This window comes from Peromyscus eremicus, chromosome 7 (genome assembly GCF_949786415.1).
Source record: "Peromyscus eremicus chromosome 7, PerEre_H2_v1, whole genome shotgun sequence".
NCBI lineage: Eukaryota > Metazoa > Chordata > Mammalia > Rodentia > Cricetidae > Peromyscus > Peromyscus eremicus.
The window spans coordinates 59,509,536-59,529,330 of NC_081422.1; the positions used below are offsets into that span (position 1 = coordinate 59,509,536).

At 45.0% G+C, this 19,795-nt stretch overlaps 1 protein-coding gene across 1 annotated transcript in view; it reads right to left on the reverse strand.

The window, feature by feature from the left end:
• Hacd3 (3-hydroxyacyl-CoA dehydratase 3) overlaps positions 1 to 19,795 on the reverse strand; it is a 34,873-nt gene that overhangs the window by 11,861 nt on the left and 3,217 nt on the right. Inside the window, exons 2-6 of the mRNA XM_059268107.1 lie at positions 10,137 to 10,179; positions 7,695 to 7,768; positions 6,711 to 6,875; positions 4,734 to 4,785; positions 2,492 to 2,602 (exon numbers count right to left, since the gene is read on the reverse strand). Coding sequence (XP_059124090.1) covers positions 2,492 to 2,602; positions 4,734 to 4,785; positions 6,711 to 6,875; positions 7,695 to 7,768; positions 10,137 to 10,179 — 445 coding nt within the window. The remainder of the gene's footprint in view (positions 1 to 2,491; positions 2,603 to 4,733; positions 4,786 to 6,710; positions 6,876 to 7,694; positions 7,769 to 10,136; positions 10,180 to 19,795) is intronic.

The following is a 19,795-nucleotide window of genomic DNA, read 5'->3' on the forward strand; positions in this document are numbered from 1 at the left end:
CCTCCCTCTTCCTGGCCTCCAAGGGCATCTACATTCACTTGCACATATGTATACATGCATGTGCATACACACATTTTTAAAAATAAAATTTTTTAAAGTTGTTTATTATTATTATTATTATTATTATTATTATTATTATTATTATTACCATTTTTTAATGTGTTTGGCAGTTTGCCTGTGTATCACTTGTATGCCTGTTATCATAGGAGACCACCCAGAACTGAACTTACAGACAGTTGTGAGCTGCCATGTGGTTCCTGGGAATCAAACCCAGGTCCTCTGGAAGAATAGTCAGTGCTCTTGACCACTGAGCCATTTCTCCAGCCCCTAAAAATAAAATCCTTAAAATTAGATTTCAAAAGCCTTAACTGTGTTTGTAGCTTTAGGGCTAATAATTCTGAGAATTCTGAGAATCTATCCTAACTAAAAAGAAATAATGGTTTTTAAAGTCCTTATTAATACAAGGTTGTCCTCTGAAACATTTCTAAGTGCATTACTCTATAAATGGTCTAAATATCTAAGAGTACAGAACGTTTAGGTAAATTATTTGATACAAATTAAAATGTCCACTAGTGCTCGAGTGAGGCTTGCACATGGGCAGCACTTTCTGAGAGGCCTGTCTTCACACCAACCCTCCTGGACATGCTGTTTCTGTATTCTTCCTTGCAGCATCCTCAACCAAGGACCACTGACATCTGGGCGGGACCATCCTCTGTAATGCATATTGCAGAAAGAGGGAGATTCCTGGCCCCTGCCTACTGAGTACAAATAGTACCCCTAAATCACCGCAATAGTGATAACTATCTCCAAATGCTCCCAATGAAACCAAAACCAAACACCAACAACAAAAAAGAAAAGAGCCAGGCGGTGGTGGCGCACACCTGTAATCCCACCACTCAGGAGACAGAGGCAGGTGGATCTCTGTTGTGGGTTATTTGTGTACTGTGTGAAGATGTATTGCTGTGATTGGTGTAATAAAGAGCTGGATGACCAATAGCTAGGCAGGAGAGGATAGATGAGATTTCTGGGGAGAGAGAAGAAGAGGAGAAATCTAGGTGCACAGATTACACTGGCCAGACACCAGGGAGACACTGAAAAGGTCGGACACACAGTACAGAGTAGAGGTAATCAAGCCACGTGGAAGAACGTAGGTTAATAAAATCAGGTTAATTTAAGTTATAAGAGCTAGTTGGGAAAGAGCCTAAACTAAGACCAAGCTTTCATAATTAATAGTAAGTCTTCATGCCGTTATTTGTGGGCTGGCGGTCCCAACAAAAAAGTACCATTATAGATCTCCGAGTTTGAGGCCAGCCTCATCTACAAAGTGAGTTCCAGGATAGCCAGGGCTACACAGAGAAACCATGTCTTGAAACAAACAAAATACTCTTTATGACATTTAGCATACATGCATGCATGTATTGCTCCACACATGCCATGGCATGCATGTGGCTGTCAGGACAATTTCCGAGGTCAGTTCTCTCCTCCCACCATGTGGGGAGTGGAGCTAGATTTTCAGGCTTGGCAGCAAACACCCTTACCTTCTGAGCCATCTTGCTAGCCCTATACCAGCAGTCTTAGGAAGAACACTCAGAATTCACCCACCATCTTAGGTTGAACAAGGCCAGCACATATGTATCTGAGGGTTCCTGCTTTCCTTCCATATGGCTTCTGATAAAGTCATACTAATAACAGAGCTCCGAGAGTAACCGCACCTCAGACTTCTTCCTTCTCATGTGACCACACAGAGGCCTCCAGTCACAGGCAACTGTAAGCCCTGTGGCTTTCCTAGCCTGCCACTGTGCTGTGCAAAGTCCAGTGCCGCGGACTGGAAAGAACGCACAGTTCCTCCTCTTTCAACAAACTCCCCAGCTAAACAGCTCAGCTGCCATGAACTGCAGATGGAAAATCCAGGGCCAAACAGTAGGATGCTCTCTAAGAATTCATTTTTCTTTTCAAACAGTTTACATTTTCTATTATAGTTATATTTTCCCCATACCTACTTTACAAAAGAAACTGAACTTTTAAATCATTTACATTCAAGCTATTGGAAAACTGCCTTCTAATCTTTTTGAGTGTACTGGTTTGCAAGCTGATTTGGTTTCTTCCCCTTTTAGATGGCTATAATCAGTCCAACAAGGAAAAGACAACTTATACATTAATTTTACCCTCTCATAAGTGTTGTTCCATGCTTTGTTAACGCCATATGCTTCACAATATCACACTAGTGAATATTCCACAGAAACTCCTCACTGATAAAGACACGTGGGGAGTTTCTAACTTAATGCTATGTGTGTCACATCTGCAGAAACTGCCTGTAGCTTGTTTCCATAGAGCGCGTCTGCAGGAGTGAAAGCTCTAGGGCTGCTCCTGAGAGCCTGTCTCACCAGAAACTGAGAAATGAGTGCTGTGGGCATGTGAGGAAGGGCAGGAAGAGCAAGGTGACTGTCCGTATCAAAGGCAGAGAGAGCTACCTCAGAAATTTCATACTGACCTTTCCCCAAAATAAAGAAGCGCACTGTCAGGTTGACGAAGATCCAGGAGAAGCCCAGAAGCTGCACAAGGTTGTACATGAACAGGTACCCTTTCTTCAAGCTTGTAAGAGCTGAAAAGCAAAGCAGCCAGTGAGCTACTCAATACAACCTCAGAGAGAAGCTCTGGAACCCCAACACTTTCTTTCACCTGGGTGGTTCCAAGCTCCCACACAAACACCTGGCCCATGTCTTCCTAGCCTGGGCTCCCTCTCCCATAAAGAAAATACGTTGAACACTGCCTGCCAATGTGCATGTTCGCCAACCTCCTTTCATAGACTTGGCCACCTCAGGAGAAAGCACCACCCCGGCAATGAATATAGGGAAATAAAGTTCCCTTCAGCTCTTGCTCTAGTTAACACAATCTACAGGTTCCTCTTCTCTGCAAGTTTTTAAAGATTATGCAGGTCAAACTAGCTCACTAATAGAAACAATAAATAAAAAAGGAATTCTGACATGTGGTCATATATTCATGTAGCCAGTCCGGGCTGAACACGGTGTGCTGGACACCATGAAGAGCGTTATGGGGACATGAAAACAGTGAAAGTGTGACACTGCCAGTTTACAGTTGGTTGAAAAGCCACAGCTTTTCAAAGAACATCTTCTGGCCAGGCGGTGGTGGCGCACGCCTTTAATCCCAGCACTCGGGAAGCAGAGGCAGGCGGATCTCTGTGAGTTCGAGGCCAGCCTGGTCTACAGAGCAAGATCCAGGACAGGCACCAAAACTACATGGAGAAACCCTGTCTTGAAAAACCAAAAAAAAAAAAAAAAGAAAAGAAAAAAGAAGAAAAACCACACACACACACACACACACACACACACACACACACACTCAGAACCTTAATGTATAAAAGACAAGATCTGTGTCAATTAAAGTGGAGCTTCTTGAAACACCTACCCTCCAAAGCATTTGTGGGAACCCTGAGGTACCAGAGAAGACAATCTGGAAAGCACTTCTCTAAAGCTCTCCTCCCTCACTTATGGCACATCAAATAATGCCCTTGCAGAGGTTTGATTCAGGGTGAGCAATGAGCCTCTTCTCATTCTGTTGTTCACACCAATTTTCCACAGTCCTGTAGGAGCCTGCCACTAGAGCACCAGTTCTTGAGGATGGTGCCCACAATGAACTCACCCAGCCCCCACCTAGAGCTGCTTGGTGCTTTCCAGGCAGTGTGTGTAACAGGCAGCTGCGGCACCATCACCAAAAACATTATCGATTCACTTACAGACCTTCTTTCGAATAAACATTTGGTTAGATAAAATGAATTTTTTCTCAGATTCAGAATAGCTGGGCAGGATGGCACATGCCTTTAATCCCAGCACTCAGTAGGCCGAGGCAGGCGGACCTCTGTGAGTTCAAGGCCAGCCTGGTCTACATATTGAATTCCAGGCCAGCCAGGACTACAAAGTGAGACCTTATCTCAACAACAACAACAATAAAAATAAAAACTCTGAACAGGGGCTAGACAGCCAGCTCAGTGGTCAAGAGCACTGCTATTGCAGAGGACCCTGGTTTGCTCCCCAGCACCCACATCGAAGCTCACAACTGCCTGTAACTCCAGTTTCAGGAGATACCGTGCCTTCTTCTGGTCTCCTCAAGCACCCCACATGCACATGGTACACAGGCACACATGCAAACCCTTCCCATTTCGAGAGCTGATAACCATGGGCATCTATGGCACAGCCCTTCAGACTTCAAGTGAGAGGAGACCCAGGCTGCAGGTTTGGGTGCCATCTGCACCTACTCTGTCCAGGAGACCAAGGTTCTTGTCTGCTACATTAGCCTTGGTTTACTCAGACAGGCCAGTCCCAAACAGAAGGGAACCATCTTTAAAAGTAAGGCTTTAGCCGGGCGGTGGTGGCGCACGCCTTTAATCCCAGCACTCGGGAGGCAGAGCCAGGCGAATCTCTGTGAGTTCGAGGCCAGCCTGGACTACCAAGTGAGTTCCAGGAAAGGCACAAAGCTACACAGAGAAACCCTGTCTCGAAAAAAAAAAAAAAAAAGTAAGGCTTTAATGTGTATACATAACTTGAAAACTAAACATAGACTCACTCAAGCATTCATCAGGGTGAATTCCCCACTCTCCTCTCCTGCCACATCTACCCACACCCCCCACACACACCCCTCCACCCCTTCCCCCACCCCCACCCCCACCCCCGCCAACTGCACCACAGGTTAACTGGTAGCCACCTCCAGCCACTTACTTTCAGGGGAGCCTTCGCTCTCTAGTCTGAGTTTATTTAGGCGCTCTTCCTCCTAGAATTTAGACAGAAATTTTCCAAGAATACAAGTGAGAATTCCTGTATGCTTACCAAAGGCCAGGGGCCAAGAAAGAGATCTGAAGCCCTCAGGCCACCTCCTCCCACTGTGTTCTAGGTTCTGCTGAGGAGACTGTCCCAGATCACAGCTTTAGCCTTGAGCTAGGATACTTACTAAACCAATGGCTAATCATCTAGTTTCCAGACGGCCTGGGACAGTCCTGTACTCTTACAGCTGTAAGGACGCCCTTTGTAGACTTGTTGGAGCACCAAAGGAACAGTAGCTTAAGGCAGGAGGTGCCATTTCAGACTTCTTTTGTTTGTTTGTTTTTTTGGGGTTTTTTTGTTTGTTTGGTTTGGTTTTTTTGTTTGTTTGTTTGTTTTTCGAGGCAGGGTTTCTCTGTGTAGCTTTGCGCCTTTCCTGGAACTCACTCTGTAGCCCAGGCTGTCCTCGAACTCACAGAGATCTGCCTGCCTCTGCCTCCCGAGTGCTGGGATTAAAGGCGTGCACCACCACTGCCCGGCCTTTTTTTTTTTTTTTTTTTTTTAAGATTTTATTTATTTACTTTTAATTAGGGGTATATGTGTGGTGTGTGTGTGTGTGTGTGTGTGTGTGTGTGTGTGTGTGTGTGTGTCTCCATGTGACTGCAGGTGTCAGAGGAGGTCACAAGAGGGCACCAGATCCCCTGGAGCTGGAGTTAGAGGGGGCTGTTAGCCATTTGATGTGGGTGCTGGGAACTGAACTCAGATCCTCTGCAAGAGCAATACTTATTCTTATCCACTGAACCGTCTCTCCAGCACCCCCATTTTAGACTTCTACATTTCTAGTATAAGGTGTGTTTGTTTGTTTTTTCAGAAGCTAAGATCATGTCTGACTTCAATGTAAATGTACATTTAGCTTAATATACAAACAGACATAAAGTTATATTTTTAAGTATATGTATGTGTGAGTATGCACACCTGTATTTCCTCACTGTCAGCTGATCTGGTTGCTAATATCACTCTCCAAAAATAAGACAGCTTGGACTAGAGAGATGGCTCAGTGGTTAAGAGCACTGGCTGCTCTTTCAAAGGAAGAGGTTAGGTTTTTAGCACCCCCGTGGTGACTCAAAACCATTTGTAACTCTGGTTCCTGGGTTTCTGATACCTTCTTCTGGACTCTGTGGGCACAGACCTACATGCAGACAAAATACCAATACACATAAAATGAAATAAAAAATGTAAAAAAAAAAAAAAAAATGGCTCCTTAAAGAAACAGTTATTCTAGGACCGAAGCAGAGGACATATAAACTGTACCCGAGGTAGAGTACAGAGTGCCAGAAAGTAAGAAAGAGTGAAGAGAAGAGAAAGAAAAAACAATCCTACAATGGTGAAGCTTTTTGAAAGACACACTAGGCCAAGTGAAAGAGCCTCCAATGGCCACAGCTGGAATGATTTGAGCAAAAACAGTGTTAGATTATAATCCTATGCATAAAATAATGGAAATGACTGAATAAAGAAATGAGAGAGAACAAGAGAATGTTTCATGTAGAAAACTTTCAAACAAATGATATGGAAACATACCTCCCTACTCTGAAAGTGTGATCCACACAGTGACTTCCTTCCCAAGAGTACAGTGAAGAACAGGGAGAGGACCTGATAAGCACTGCCTTGGCCAGCAGTGCTCTGCTTTTGAATCTATGTATCCCTGACATGTGATAAGAATGGTATTTTACCTCTCCCCATAGAAACCATCACCTTAGCCTGGCCCTGGGGTAAACACCGTATGAACTGAACCCCAAGTGAAGCAACCTACCACACTTCCATGATGAGGACTCTACAGTCGTGTTGCCAGGCCTTCAAGTCAGTGTGTAATGTGTCCCCATTCTAACAAACCTTCATGATTTCTAGCTTCAGTAATGAGGGCTTAGCATGCTTACTCACCTTGGCTCTCAGCTCCATTTCTGCATCAGATTCATCCAGCCAGCGATCAAAGTCAGGGGCCAAAAACAGTGGGCGCTTCTCCTGCTTGGTGAGCCTCTCCCACCACTGACTCACCTTCTTCTGGACTGTGATGTTCACCTGCCTCTGGGTCAGCCTGTACACCGGCTAGAGAGAAAGTCAGAGTGTGAGGACTCCTTTTCCACGCACTGATTACACCATGCTGGTGTGGCTCCACAGAGAAGCTGCATGGTGCTTCCTCCTTTTCTTCTCTGCTTCTGCAGAGGATATTGCATGGATAGACTACATGGAGAATATTCTAGAGCCAGGGCTGTTGCAAAGAACAGCTGGTAAGAACAGTAGTGTCTTTCTCTGATTCTGTTCTAGCTTTTCATTCTATCTCCATGGCAAGCCCATGTTCTCAGGCCCTATGCCAGGGCTGACTATCTGAACTCTTGCAGAACAAGCCCCTGCACAAGGAAATTCATCATCTCAAGCGCCCAAGCAAGAAGTATGAATCCAGAATCATCAGCTTCCTAAGGCTAAAAGAAGGAAACTGCTTTTATACTCCCAGCATTTTCTTTCAAGACCAGCTACCTTCATCCTTTCTGCTTACTATGATCCTTACTGCCAGAGTGACTGAGTCTCATGAAAACCTCATGGTGAGGGGTTCAACCACCTGTCACCCTACTCCCCGCTACCCTCACTAAAAGAGAACGCCAGAACTGGAAGAGATCCAGAGATTTCACCTGAGCCCTCATCTAACATATGAGAAAAAAAGAAGTTCACATCACAAATGATGTGCAAAACCAGATGCAGCTCAGGCCTCCCAGCGTTCCCATTCCTCTCTCTAAGGCCAGAGCTCTGTTCCAAATAGAACGGTATCACTCCCCTTTGCTCTCCATCCTCAGATCCTGCCCTTCATTTCACTCAGCTACTAGTATGCACTTTCTAAATGGAAAGGCTATGAGAAAGCAGAGAACATACCTCCGGCTTCACGAGGTCTAAGAACTCCAGGTGAAATTCATAGACATTGTCTCCTTTGGCACCATGTCCCTGGGCTGCAAATAAAAGAATGTGGAGTTTTGTGAATTTGAGCAGAGCAAGGCCACCCAAAAACCAGCCTGCTACAGTGCTTTGAAAAAGAAGGCCAAAGTTAGCAGTTCCCATCAAAAGCATGGGAGCATGGGAATATGGAAGCATAAGGCAGAGCGACTCAACAGATGGATAACCAAACCATGGGCAAACTTGAGTTCTGTGTGTTTACTTATGGTCTGTTTTGGACTATTTCTGCTACCTTAATACAGTCTGGAGAACACTCAGCACAATAACAGGGAAAAAAAGGAGGAGAAGATGAAGAAGAAAAGAGGAAGGAGGAGAGAAGGAAGAAGTTAGAGGCCCAAGGAGGCACATAGACAAAATTGAACCCTCACATTTACTACACATCCACTACTAGATTTACATTCTAAATCCTAGCCGAAAAAGTCAGGTGTGTGCACCATCCTGACTGGGTTAAGGCAGGCCACAGGATTGGGATGTGGAGTTCATGAGTATATGCCAGCACACACCAGGTCCTGGGTTCAAATCCCAGTACAGAGACAAAGATAGAGTCGGGGAGGGGGGAGGGAGAGGGAAACGGAGAGACAGAGAGAAAGGGAGAGAGAGATGAATGAGAGAACTACAGGGTACATGGAAATGCTAAACTATCTCTCCAAGACAATTCTAACTTAAAAACCTTCCAACCAGGGACACAAAAGGAAGGCAGGAGCCAACCTGTCCTTTAGCAGTTCCAAATGCAACAGAGTAGAGGATGGGCAGAACTGAGGGGACAGTCCCTGAGGGGGCCACCCCATCCCTGAGCCAAGATAAGGAGCTTTCCCCAAATCAAGCAGACTCTTTGCCCAGGTGCCCGTGACCACTAGACCCAGCACCTCCCACGGGACACCCCTCCCCTTCTGCTCTCTGCCGTTTTTCACCTGGTCCCCTCGAGGTTTCTATTCCCTCCTCGGGCCAAATAGTACAACCTGTCTAATATTTGCTGGTGGCTATTATACACTAAGACTATACACTCCTTACGGAAGAACAGCTCACAGGCTAAACCCTAAAGCCTGCATGACACCACAACTCTATCTTGAAAAACAGAACAGAGCCAGGACTGGCTTTGTGCAAGTACACCAGGGCGGGTGGAACTGCAGGTACAGTGGGAATTCCACTGTCCAAAACCCCAGGAAGCCAGGCACGGAAGATATACTTGAGAGGTAGACAGTAGGATCAGAAGTTCATGGTCATCTTCAGCTACATAGCAAGTTTATAGCCAGCCTGGGCTATATGAGATGTCATCTTTAAAAAAAAAAGACAATAACTCTGAAAAAAACTAGAATGGCAAGACCCACCCACTGGCTGCCTGTGAACACAGGCCCATTTTCTTGGGTACAACAAAAAACCTGCTCAGGCGCTACAGAGAAAATATGGGCTAAATCCTTGGAATCAGAGACCATCAGAACAGCAAAGGATTATATAGGCCTATAATCTAGCACTCACGAGGCTGGGACACGAAGATCTAGAGTTTAAGGCTATCCTGGACTACATAGCAAGACCATGTCTCAAAAAAAAAAAAAAAAAAAAAAAAAAACCTTTAAAAAAAAAAAAAAGAAAAGACATGTTCTCCTGGGCTGAGGATACAGTTCAGTGGCAGAGCACATTCTCAGCATGTGGGGTGCCCTGGGACTGATCCCCACATTCCTCAGCACACATGTAATAAGTTGTCTGTCTTTGTCTCCATTATAATTGTTTTATTTTTTTTCAATAAATTGAAAGTTTAAATACTTACCTTATGTGTCTGAGTGTTGCCTGCATGTATGTCTGTCTGTGCACTGTGTCAGACAGAGGCTCTATTTCAGCGTGGGTCACAGATGCAGTCACTGACATGTGGCAATACTTGGTTAGAAGAGAGTCATCTAGATGGTCCAAATACTCTGATTTTTAAAAACAAATACTGGGGCTGGAGAAACAGCTCAGCAGTTATATATAAGTCTTGCTTCTCTTGCACAGGACCAGAGTCCAGTTCCTAGCACCCACGTGTCTGTTCACAACCATATGTAACTCCAGTTTGACACACTCATCTGGACTTTGTGGTCTTACACAAACACACAGTTTGAAAATAAAAATGTTTGCAAATTATGGTGACACGTGCCTTTGATCTCAGCACCCAGGAGGCAGAGGTAGGCAGATCTGTATGAGTTTAAAGCCAGCCTGATCTACATAGTGAGTTCTAAGCAATGCAAAGCTATATACTGAGAGCCTGTTTAAAAACAAAATAAATAATAGATGGATGGATAGGTAGATAAAATAATTATTTTTTAAAAAGAGAAACTGCCATCATCCTCACGATCTCTGCAGAGGGCTACAGTCGTCTGCCCAGATACTAACCTTTAAAATGCAGCACATTTTCCGTGATGCTGATGGCGGGGTTCTGTGAAGAGAGACAGGGACACAAGAGACATTTTAATATGGAGAAATTACAATAAAGCAGAAGCTTCCTTCCCTCCTCCTCCTGGAGACTGACCTCCTCCCCTGTGCCTCCCCACTAAGAGTGTGGAGGGGGGTCTGTTCACATCTCTGCAGGTTTCTGTGTCTATGGGTACCTAGCTGACTGCAGCCTCCTCCAAGGACTCTGAACTGCTCTAACTGCAGAATGACCAGGCTGTGAATCAATCCATTATGATGGTTAGGCAGGCAAGGGGCTATGGGAGGTGGAGGGAGAAACAGACAGATCTCTGAGGCTGCATCCCTGCTCACCCAGCGGAACAGATGAGTCACTTCCTGTGAGAAGACAGCAAGGAAGGAGACAGAGAGAATGGACAGGCAGTGAAGGGTTATTTGAGTTGAGAGGTGAACAAGGACAATGGGAACAGAGTAGGTGGGAACACCTGCACCAGGTGGAGAAGACAAGGATTACAATGGCGCTGTGCTCACCACAGTCAACAAACACAAACACACTGCTGCCTTCTGACAGCCTCAGGCTCCACATTCCCTCAACTTCCAACTGGAAAGGAGGATCAGGCTCCAAACTTTCCAGACTTCTCATTTATCCCCAGAAAGTGCTTTAAGGCACACTGTCAGCAGCCTAAGGTAAAACTAAAGCCTTTTTCCTGAGATAACAAAGCCCCCCTCCTACCAACAATTCAGGGTACCTGTGTGAGAGTGTGCAGTCCCAGTATCATAACTGACACATCTATTTTTCTGCTTGACTCTCAGCTCTCTGGACTCTCTCACTCATCAAAGGAAACCACCAAGACAGAGAGGAGGCTAGAGCCAGGTGCACCAGATCAATGGGTACCTACATGCTCTGTAAGAGCCAAGGGCAGCAAGAAAAAGGGGCAAGTGAAGACTGAGTGAATGGCCAACTTTAATGAACAACCTCCTGGGTGGAAGTGTAGACTTCACACAGAGGGGCCAGAATCTGGGCAATCGCTGAGACAGGAGGACTGACAGAACTAAAGAACCTCATCCAAGACAGAACTATAGGCAGTTATGCACCAGGGCAACCCAAGATACAGCTTTCCAAGTACACTCCTGTGCCCTGACCACGCCCCCAACCACCCTCAATACCTAGTACTCCACATCTCCAGAAAATCTGAAGGTACAAGCCCAGCAGTGGAGCATATGATCCCAGCTTAAACCAAGTATCTGCTCAGTACACAGACTCCAGAAGATGAGGACACATGAAGACCTTGCCTTGAATTGTTGGAATTATGCAAGACCAACAATATCAATCTTAATTTCAGACCCACTCCCAAGAACTCACTTGTAGGAGTTGTGTTGGGAATTGGGCCCCTCAACTTCTGGTATTGTGTTTCCAAAACAGATAAGAAGAGAAAATAAAGATTTATCCCAGAAGGAAAACTGGACTAAATGTGTAACCTCTTCCATTAAGTATGGCAAGGATGACTCTGTATTCTCATGTCAACCACTGAAAAGGGGGAGGGCTACATTTCTGAGGTATGGGGGATCATTAGTAAGAGAAATAGGCACTTTTTGCACTTTTTGTCTTATTCCATTTTTCACAGTGTTGGAGACCAAACTCAGAGCCCTGTGCATGTTGGGGGATGCTCTACCACTGAGCTAAATTCCCCAGCCCAACAAATAGGTTTCTATATAAATATTATATAGTTATGGGGTGCCTTAGAGGTAAGTTTCCTACATAGGTCTTTCCTTATGTTCCACTACCCTAATTCCCTTGGGTGGGGACCAACAGAGGCTTGGGTGGCCTGGTTTCCTAATCTCCGGCAGACAGATACGTCCAAGCAAGGCTGACACACCTAGCCATACCACAAGCTAAGTAGGTGGCTAAACGTTTCTGTGAGCCAGAGATTTCAGGTGCTAACTCAGCCAAAATAGAGCAGGTCCTGCCCAGAGACACACTGTGCGTGTTAGGTTCAACCTCTCCAAAGATGATGGTTTTAAAAAAGGCTTATATAGGGCTGGAGAAATGGCTCAGCAGTTAAGAGCACTAGCTGTAGCATGAATCTTAAAGAGTTTTATTAATAAGAACAAACCTGGGGCCAGTTATTGGGTGTGGGAGCCCGTTCTCGGGTTCCTCGTGGCTTTACCCAGCAGGTCTGCATAGAGGATGATTAGACCACGGGCCTGAGTGCAAGTGTATGAGATGGTCTGCACTTGGCTGTGCTGGGGGAGGAGGTCTTTTGCTCCACCCCTTGGCGTCTCTATAACAACCCTGGGGCAGAGACAGTCGGGCCCTCTCGAGGGTATCCTTTATTTTCTATCTGTTTATCTCCGCGATATTCTCCGCAATAAATCCTTCTATCTAATATTTCCTGCTGCTCACACTCAAGAAAACTCTGGGGACCTGTGGGGTTGGTGGGTAAACGCCCCACAATTGGGGTGAACGCTGGTTGGTCAGAGAGACAAAACAGGCCACAGCTAACCTCACCTGGCCAACTTCTCAGCCGATCCTGTTTCCTCAGACTGGATGCCTCTGAGTCCTCATCCAGAGTGAATCTCAGCTGAACTGTGCTGCTCCAAAGCCTGAAAGTTTAACTAGCCAAATTGCTTCTAGTTTCTGGTCCTCACGCCTCATATACCTTTCTGCTTTCTACCACCACTCCTTGGGATTAAAGGCTCGCTTTCTGGGATTAAAAGCGTATGTCACCATGCCTGGCCTTTCCAATGTGGCCTTGAACTCACAGAGATCCAGAGGGATTTCTGCCTCTGGAGTGCTAGGATTAAAGGTGTGAGTGCCATCATTTTCTAGCTTTTGTATCTAGTGGCTGTTCTGTCTCTGACCCCAAATAAGTTTATTAGGGTGTACAATATTTTGGGGAACACAATACCACCACAACTAGCTGCTCTTCCAGAGGACCCTTGTTCAATCCCCAGCACCTACATGGTGACTCACAACCATCTATAACTCCAGTCCCAGGGGATCTGGTGCCCTCTTCTGGCCTCCTCAACAACTAGGCATGCATGTGGTGCATAGATACACACAGAGAAAACACCATAAACAATATACACATAAAACCATTAAAATAGCCGGGTGTGGTGGCACATACCTTTAATCCCAGCACTCAGGAAGCAGAGGCAGTTGGATCTCTATGAGTATGAGGTCAGTCTGGTCTATAGCGGGAGTTCCAGGATAGCCAGGACTACATAGTGAAACTCTGTCTTGAAAAACAAATTAATTAATAATTAAAAAGGCTTATGTCAGAAACAAATTCAAAATCCAAAATTGAGAGGGGGGGAAAGGAGATCCCGTGACAGTAATAATTTTAGAGCATATAACTTACATATAAGTCTGTGTCACTAGGCACATGTAACTTTAATATTGTTATAGCTATATGGTACACTGAAACCTCTGTCATTATGAGCTGATACACTTGCCTAAAGGTTTTTAAATGATACCAGCATAGCTACACTAGAGAGGAGCAGGAGCTGCTCTTTTTGACTGAATGATTGATTGATTGATTGACTGACTGATTGATTTATTGATTTGTTGAGACAAGGTCTGTCTATGTAGCCCTGACTGTCCTGGAAGACCAGGCTGGCCTCAAACTCGCAGAAATCAGCTTGCCTCAGTCTCCCCAGTGCAGGATTAAAGACATGCACCACCACCTGCTGTTGCACTTACTCCTACCAGGAAGGGAAGGACCCTACTGAGACTACTTGAACATGAAGTCCTGAGATGGTCCTGACGCCCTCACTGTGTAAACCTGGGCTGTATCACCTTTTATGAGCCCTTCTAACTCCTCAAAGTAGTAGTATTATTTTAAAAATTACAGTGGTTGAAGGGTTGTGGATTTGAAGGTGAAAGAAAGAGGCAAATAAAAATGATCAAAGTAGGACATGAACCAAGATCTAGCTGACTTCAAGGCCATCTTTTGCTCTTTTCTCTAGCCATGTGCCTTTTATAAGCAAAGGTTATTTACTTTTTAGTAAAAGGCTGGCTTGTGTAAATCAGCCTTTTTGTTAAAAACAAAAGCATCAAATAAAAATATCAAAAACTCTTTGGGGCCCACCTTGTCTATATAGTGAGTTCTCGGCCGGCCACTCGGGGCTCAGTGGTGAGATCCTGTCTAGAGGGCCAGGGGAATGAACATCAACATTCAAGAAGTCAGTAAATAGGCAGAAGTGAAATTGGGAACTCAAATAAGGCTTTTGCCCTGAGTGTTTGCTCAGCTAAGTGAACTTGAACTTCAACAGTGGCAGCCCAACAAGGTGCAGGGTATTAGAAGTTTTAAGATCAGAGTTTAAAATCTCCCAGAGGCATGATATGTAATTTCTCCCCTAAAAACTGTCCTTTAGATCAAAACTCAAGATCTGTCAAAGGTGTGACATGCCACTGAAGTCTTTTCCTGCACCACTTAGGTCAGGCTCACTAGACATAAGCTCCCTTTACCTTCCTATCCTCAGTTGTTGGAACAGTGAGCAAAGTAAGCCAGGTGGCGGTGGTGGCATTCGGGAGGCAGAGGCAGGCAGATCTCTGTGAGTTTGAGGCCAGCCTGGTCTACAGAGTGAGTTCCAGGACAGCCAGGGCTACACAGAGAAACCCTGTCTCAGGAAAAAAAAAAATTAAAAAAGGACTTCTCATGGGCCAGTGAGATGGCTCTATGGGTAGGGGTACTTACAGCCAAGAGTTTCATCCCCAGAGCCCACATGGTAGGTGAGAACCAACTCCTTGGGTTATCTCCTGACCTCTAGACATGTGCCCTGCACACACACACACACACAAACGGAGGGAGGAAGTTAAACAAACAAAAAAAACCCACTTACATTTCAACATTATTCTGAGCACTGAGTTGGAAGAACACACACAAGGTGCTGACATTAGTCAGCACTCACAGCCACATTGTTTTCTTCCTCCTCTTTTGGTTTTTCAAGACAGGGTTTCTCTATATAATAATCCTAGCTGTCCTGGAACTCGCTTTGTAGACCAAGCTGGTCTCGAACTCACAGAGATCCATCTGCCTCTGCCTCCCAAGTGCTGGGATTAAAGGCGTGCGCCACCAAACCTGGCTTCTTCCTCCTCTTAAAACATCTAAGTGTCCATGCCTGCAGGACATCAGTTTTAACGCATCTTTCTTCCCCTCACCTCCAACAGCTTCTTTCCTGCATTCACCTTCGTTACAGTACTTTCCACATCGTTGTGTAATTATTGTTTATTAACTTTCCTGATCCTCTGGACTTGCATTGTTCGACAGCAGAGACCTGTCATGTTTGGCTCTATATCCCTAAGGCCTCAGTAATTGTTCAAGGAAGTAAAGTAAAGCGATGCACAAGTGTATTTAGAGTTCATGAACTTCCTACTAAGCAAGCCTTTACACAAAGGGTTTCTCTTCTCATTCACATCACTGATATTTAGCTTTGCCTGTGTGTGATGAGAACCTATGTAGAATAGTTAATACAGCAGGCCTGAAGCTGCAACCAGGAAGTAGTTCTGCAGGAAGTCACAGAGATGAGGAGCTGTGCAGGTGAAACCTGGAACATGAAGACCCAAAATGACTTGGCCCAGACTCTTCTCCAGCTTTACTCCACATCTTTTTTTTTTTTTTTTTTTTTTTTTTTTTTTTGGTTTTTCGAGACAGGGTTTCTCTGTGTAGCTTTGCGCCTTTCCTGGAACTCGCTTTGGAGACCAGGCTGGCCTCGAACTCACAGAGATCCGCCTGGCTCTGCCTCCTGAGTGCTGGGATCAAAGGCGTGCGCCACCACCGCCCGGCTTTACTCCACATCTTAAGAGGGTGTCTTGAATTTACCAGTTACTGCTTTCCATGGAAGGATTTCCCAATAACTCTTCTCTCCATGTAATAATCCCACAATTTCACAAGGCTCTTTTTTTTTCTTCCAGTGCCAGGAATGGAACCCAGGGCCTTGCACATTCTGGGCCAGCACTTTACCACTGCATGACATCCCCAGTCCTTGCATGGCTTCTTTTTCAAAAAATCTGCTGGGTGGTGATGGTGCATGCCTTTAATTCCAGCACTCGGGAGGCAGGGGCAGGTGGATCGCTGAGTTCAAGGCCAACCTGGTCTACAGAGCGAGTTCGAGGACAGCCAGGGAGACACAGAGAAACTCTGTCTCAAAAAAACAAACACAACAAAACTCTTACTGACACACCAGCTTTTCCCACAGGGCTGCTCACTGAAACAAAGACAAAGCCCCCTGTTTGACTGCAGGTGTGTTTCTGGTGGCCTCTAACTAGACAACGAGAGACACCTTTAATAAGATCTGAGATCTCAAGAACTTAAAAAACACTCCAGTGTACTAGAAAGCATGATCCTTAGTTTAAACAGCATCCCTTTTTCCCTTTTCCATCCTATAGAAAATAATGGTGCATTTTGAAACCAATTAAGTCTAAGGTACCATGAATTTCTAATTTTCAAAACCAAATACTGCCCTGAACTCTACTAGCTCATATTTCAAAATTGTTTCTATGTGGAAATAGTTTATGTCTGAAAGGGGACTCTTGATTTGGCTCCTAAAATTACTCTTGTCTTAGCCATTTCAGTAAAGCACCATTGGCTATTCTGTGTTTACACCAAAATCATTATGGCTAGTTGCTGCTTCTTTCCTTTCCCTCCCTCTCCCAAATGAAATCCATCCATGTTTGATGGATAATGTATTTCTCACCAAATATCTCACTTTAGAGTTCCAGCTCCACTCTCATCTCTAGATGAGCCACCTTACTGCTCATCCATACTATTGTAACAGCCTCCTTTTAAAAAATAATCAGCCGGGCGGTGGTGGTGCACGCCTTTAATCCCAGCACTCGGGAGGCAGAGGCAGGCTGATCTTTGTGAGTTCGAGGCCAGCCTGGTCTACAGAGCGAGATCCAGAAAAGGCGCAAAGCTACACAGACAAACCCTGTCTCGAAAAACAAAAAAAAACAAAAACAAAACAAAAAAAAAAAAAAGGTCTTCCTGGAGCTGGAGGGATGGCTCAGTGGTTATGAGCACTGCTGCTCTTCCAGAGGACCCGGGTTTGATTTCCAGCACCCACGTGGTGGCTCACAACTGTCGAACTCCAGCGTCCTCTTCTGGCTTCCACAGACACTGCATGCACATGGTGCATAAGCATACATGCAGACAAAACATCCGTACACATAAAGGAAAAGCACATCTTCAAAAGAAAAAAGCATGGTCTTTTAAAGCCAGGTCTGTAATCCTTCTACCCAGAGGTGGAGGCAGGAGGCACAGAAGCTCAAGGTCATCCTCAGCTACAGAGCCAGTCCAAGGCCACCCTGTCTAAAAGAAAGAAAGGGGACTGTCCTTGTAATTTCACATCTGCCCCATTATAATCCACATAGCAGATGCAGAGAACCACCCTCACGCACAGACAAAGTGCTGGGACACAAACACAGGCCCTTGCCACGTGGTAGTCAAATACTCTACCACTGAGCTGTACCAGCAAGCCCCTGGGCAATTTTTAAAATACAGATCCTAGGGAGTCATCCTGCTGCTCAAAACTCTCAATAGCTCCCATTGCTCTCACAATGAAATGCAAGCTCCTTGCCATGGCAACAAGACTTTACATGACCTACATCTTTAAACCCTCCAACCCCCTCTCCCTCGTTACCTACCCCACCCCACACATACTAACGTCCTTTCTGCTCCCCAGAACCCTCCAAGCCCAGGCCTGTCTTGAAGTCCATGCACTTGTCACAATGTTGGATCTCTGGGTTTCTTTTTTTTTTTCCCCCAGGTTGGGCTGCTTTGTCAATCCCATGGCCTCTCAAGCACTTAAAGAACACTTTCTTCTTCTGAGCTACAACTCCGTCCTACTCCGTGCCTCCTGCATAACTCATCTTATCCTTCCAGTTTCTCTTGGCTCAAACATCATTTCTCCCATGAAGCCTTCCCTGACTGCTTTATTTAAAATTGCCCCTTCCATTTCAGCACTCTGTGTTTTCTCCATAACACTTACCTAGGTAAGTGTTTTACTCAGTAAGCTAGGCCCTGTCTGCCCACCTCAACCTGAAGATGCCACCTTTATATTACATGTTTCCACCAAGTACTTAGTACATGGCCTTGTACCTGATTAATTCATTCCAAGTTTACCACCTTATGAGTATTTTGTTTTGTGATTATGAACAGTTCAAAGTTTCTGAATTTTAATGTGAAATATGTCAAGCAATTAACCAAACACTGAAAACTATAACATGGCCATCCATAACTAATATCCATCGGCATTCTGCTCTATTTGTGGCTTAAAAGGAAATAAAGCAGACACTGGCACAGTTGTAATTACTTAAGTACATCTTCAACTCAACCAGACATTGCAAAATGATTTCCAAAACAATTTTTACCAATTAATATTCACACTAACTGTATTAAAAATGATTCACTGAGGGCTCACAAAACAACACAACACATAAAAATGCCTCATTTGGGCCAGAATAATATCTCAGTGAACAAAGAAGCTTTCCCCCAAGCCTGACTGCACAAGTTCTATTCCCTGGACCCAAATGATGGAAGGAGAGAGCTGTCTCCGCAAGTTGTCCTCTGATCTCCACACATGCACTGTGTCTCAAACACACACACACACACACACACACACACACACACACACACACACACACACACACACGAATGCAGTCTTTCCCCTTGAGACAGTCTCACCATATAGCCCTGGCTAACCTGGAACTTGCTATGTGGACCAGGCTGACCTCAAATTCACAGACATCCACCTGCCTCTGCCTCCCAAATTCTGAGATTAAAGGAGGGTGCCACCACAGCCATCCCCTCCCTGCAAGAATGTTTAATGTCTCTCCCCCAGACATCCACAGTATCAGCTGAGAATGTCAGACATCTTCTGTATTTCCCAATCTCGTGTGAAAAAATACCACCCTATCATAGCCCCTGAATATTACTGAAATTAGGCATCATTGCAGGGTTCCTGGCATTCTTTGACCTGCTTTTATTATCTGCTCTTTTTTCTGCTAGAGAACATACCTGTTTGCATACTCTGCTCTTTAGGCAAGATGCTAGTCACCTGCCAGGGTATTTCCGGCAAGTATCTTCTTCGAGCTTGTCTTACTCACTAAGCTTTTCCTTTAGGTCTTATGCTTTTGTTTCTTCAGATGTTCTTCTCTGTCAATACTGCAGTCTCCTCAGTTCTCTTCAGCAGCTTCACCTTATGCAGTCAGTTCATTCACCCACTTGAGAATGATTTTTGTGAATGACACAGACAGGAATCTTATCTTTTTGCCATTTGGATTAATAGTTCTCCTAATCCAGTTTTCTGAATGGGTCACTCTTTCCCAAGTAATGCGTAAAGCCATCTTGGTCATATGATAAGGTTTCATATGTGGACAGGTCTGCTAACAGATGACATTCTGCTCCACTGCTCTGCGTGTCTGTCTCTCGTTTAAGATTTAGTGTTAAAGTCATATCACCCCCACTTGCTTAGGTGGCACACTAGAATTTACAAATCGCCTTTTTTTTTTTTTTTTTTTTTTCAAGACAGGGTTTTTCTGTGTAACAGCCCTGGCTATGCTGGCCTCGAACTCACCGAGATCCACCTGCCTCTGCCTCCCACACGCTGCAATTAAAGGTGTATGCCACCATGGCTTGGCT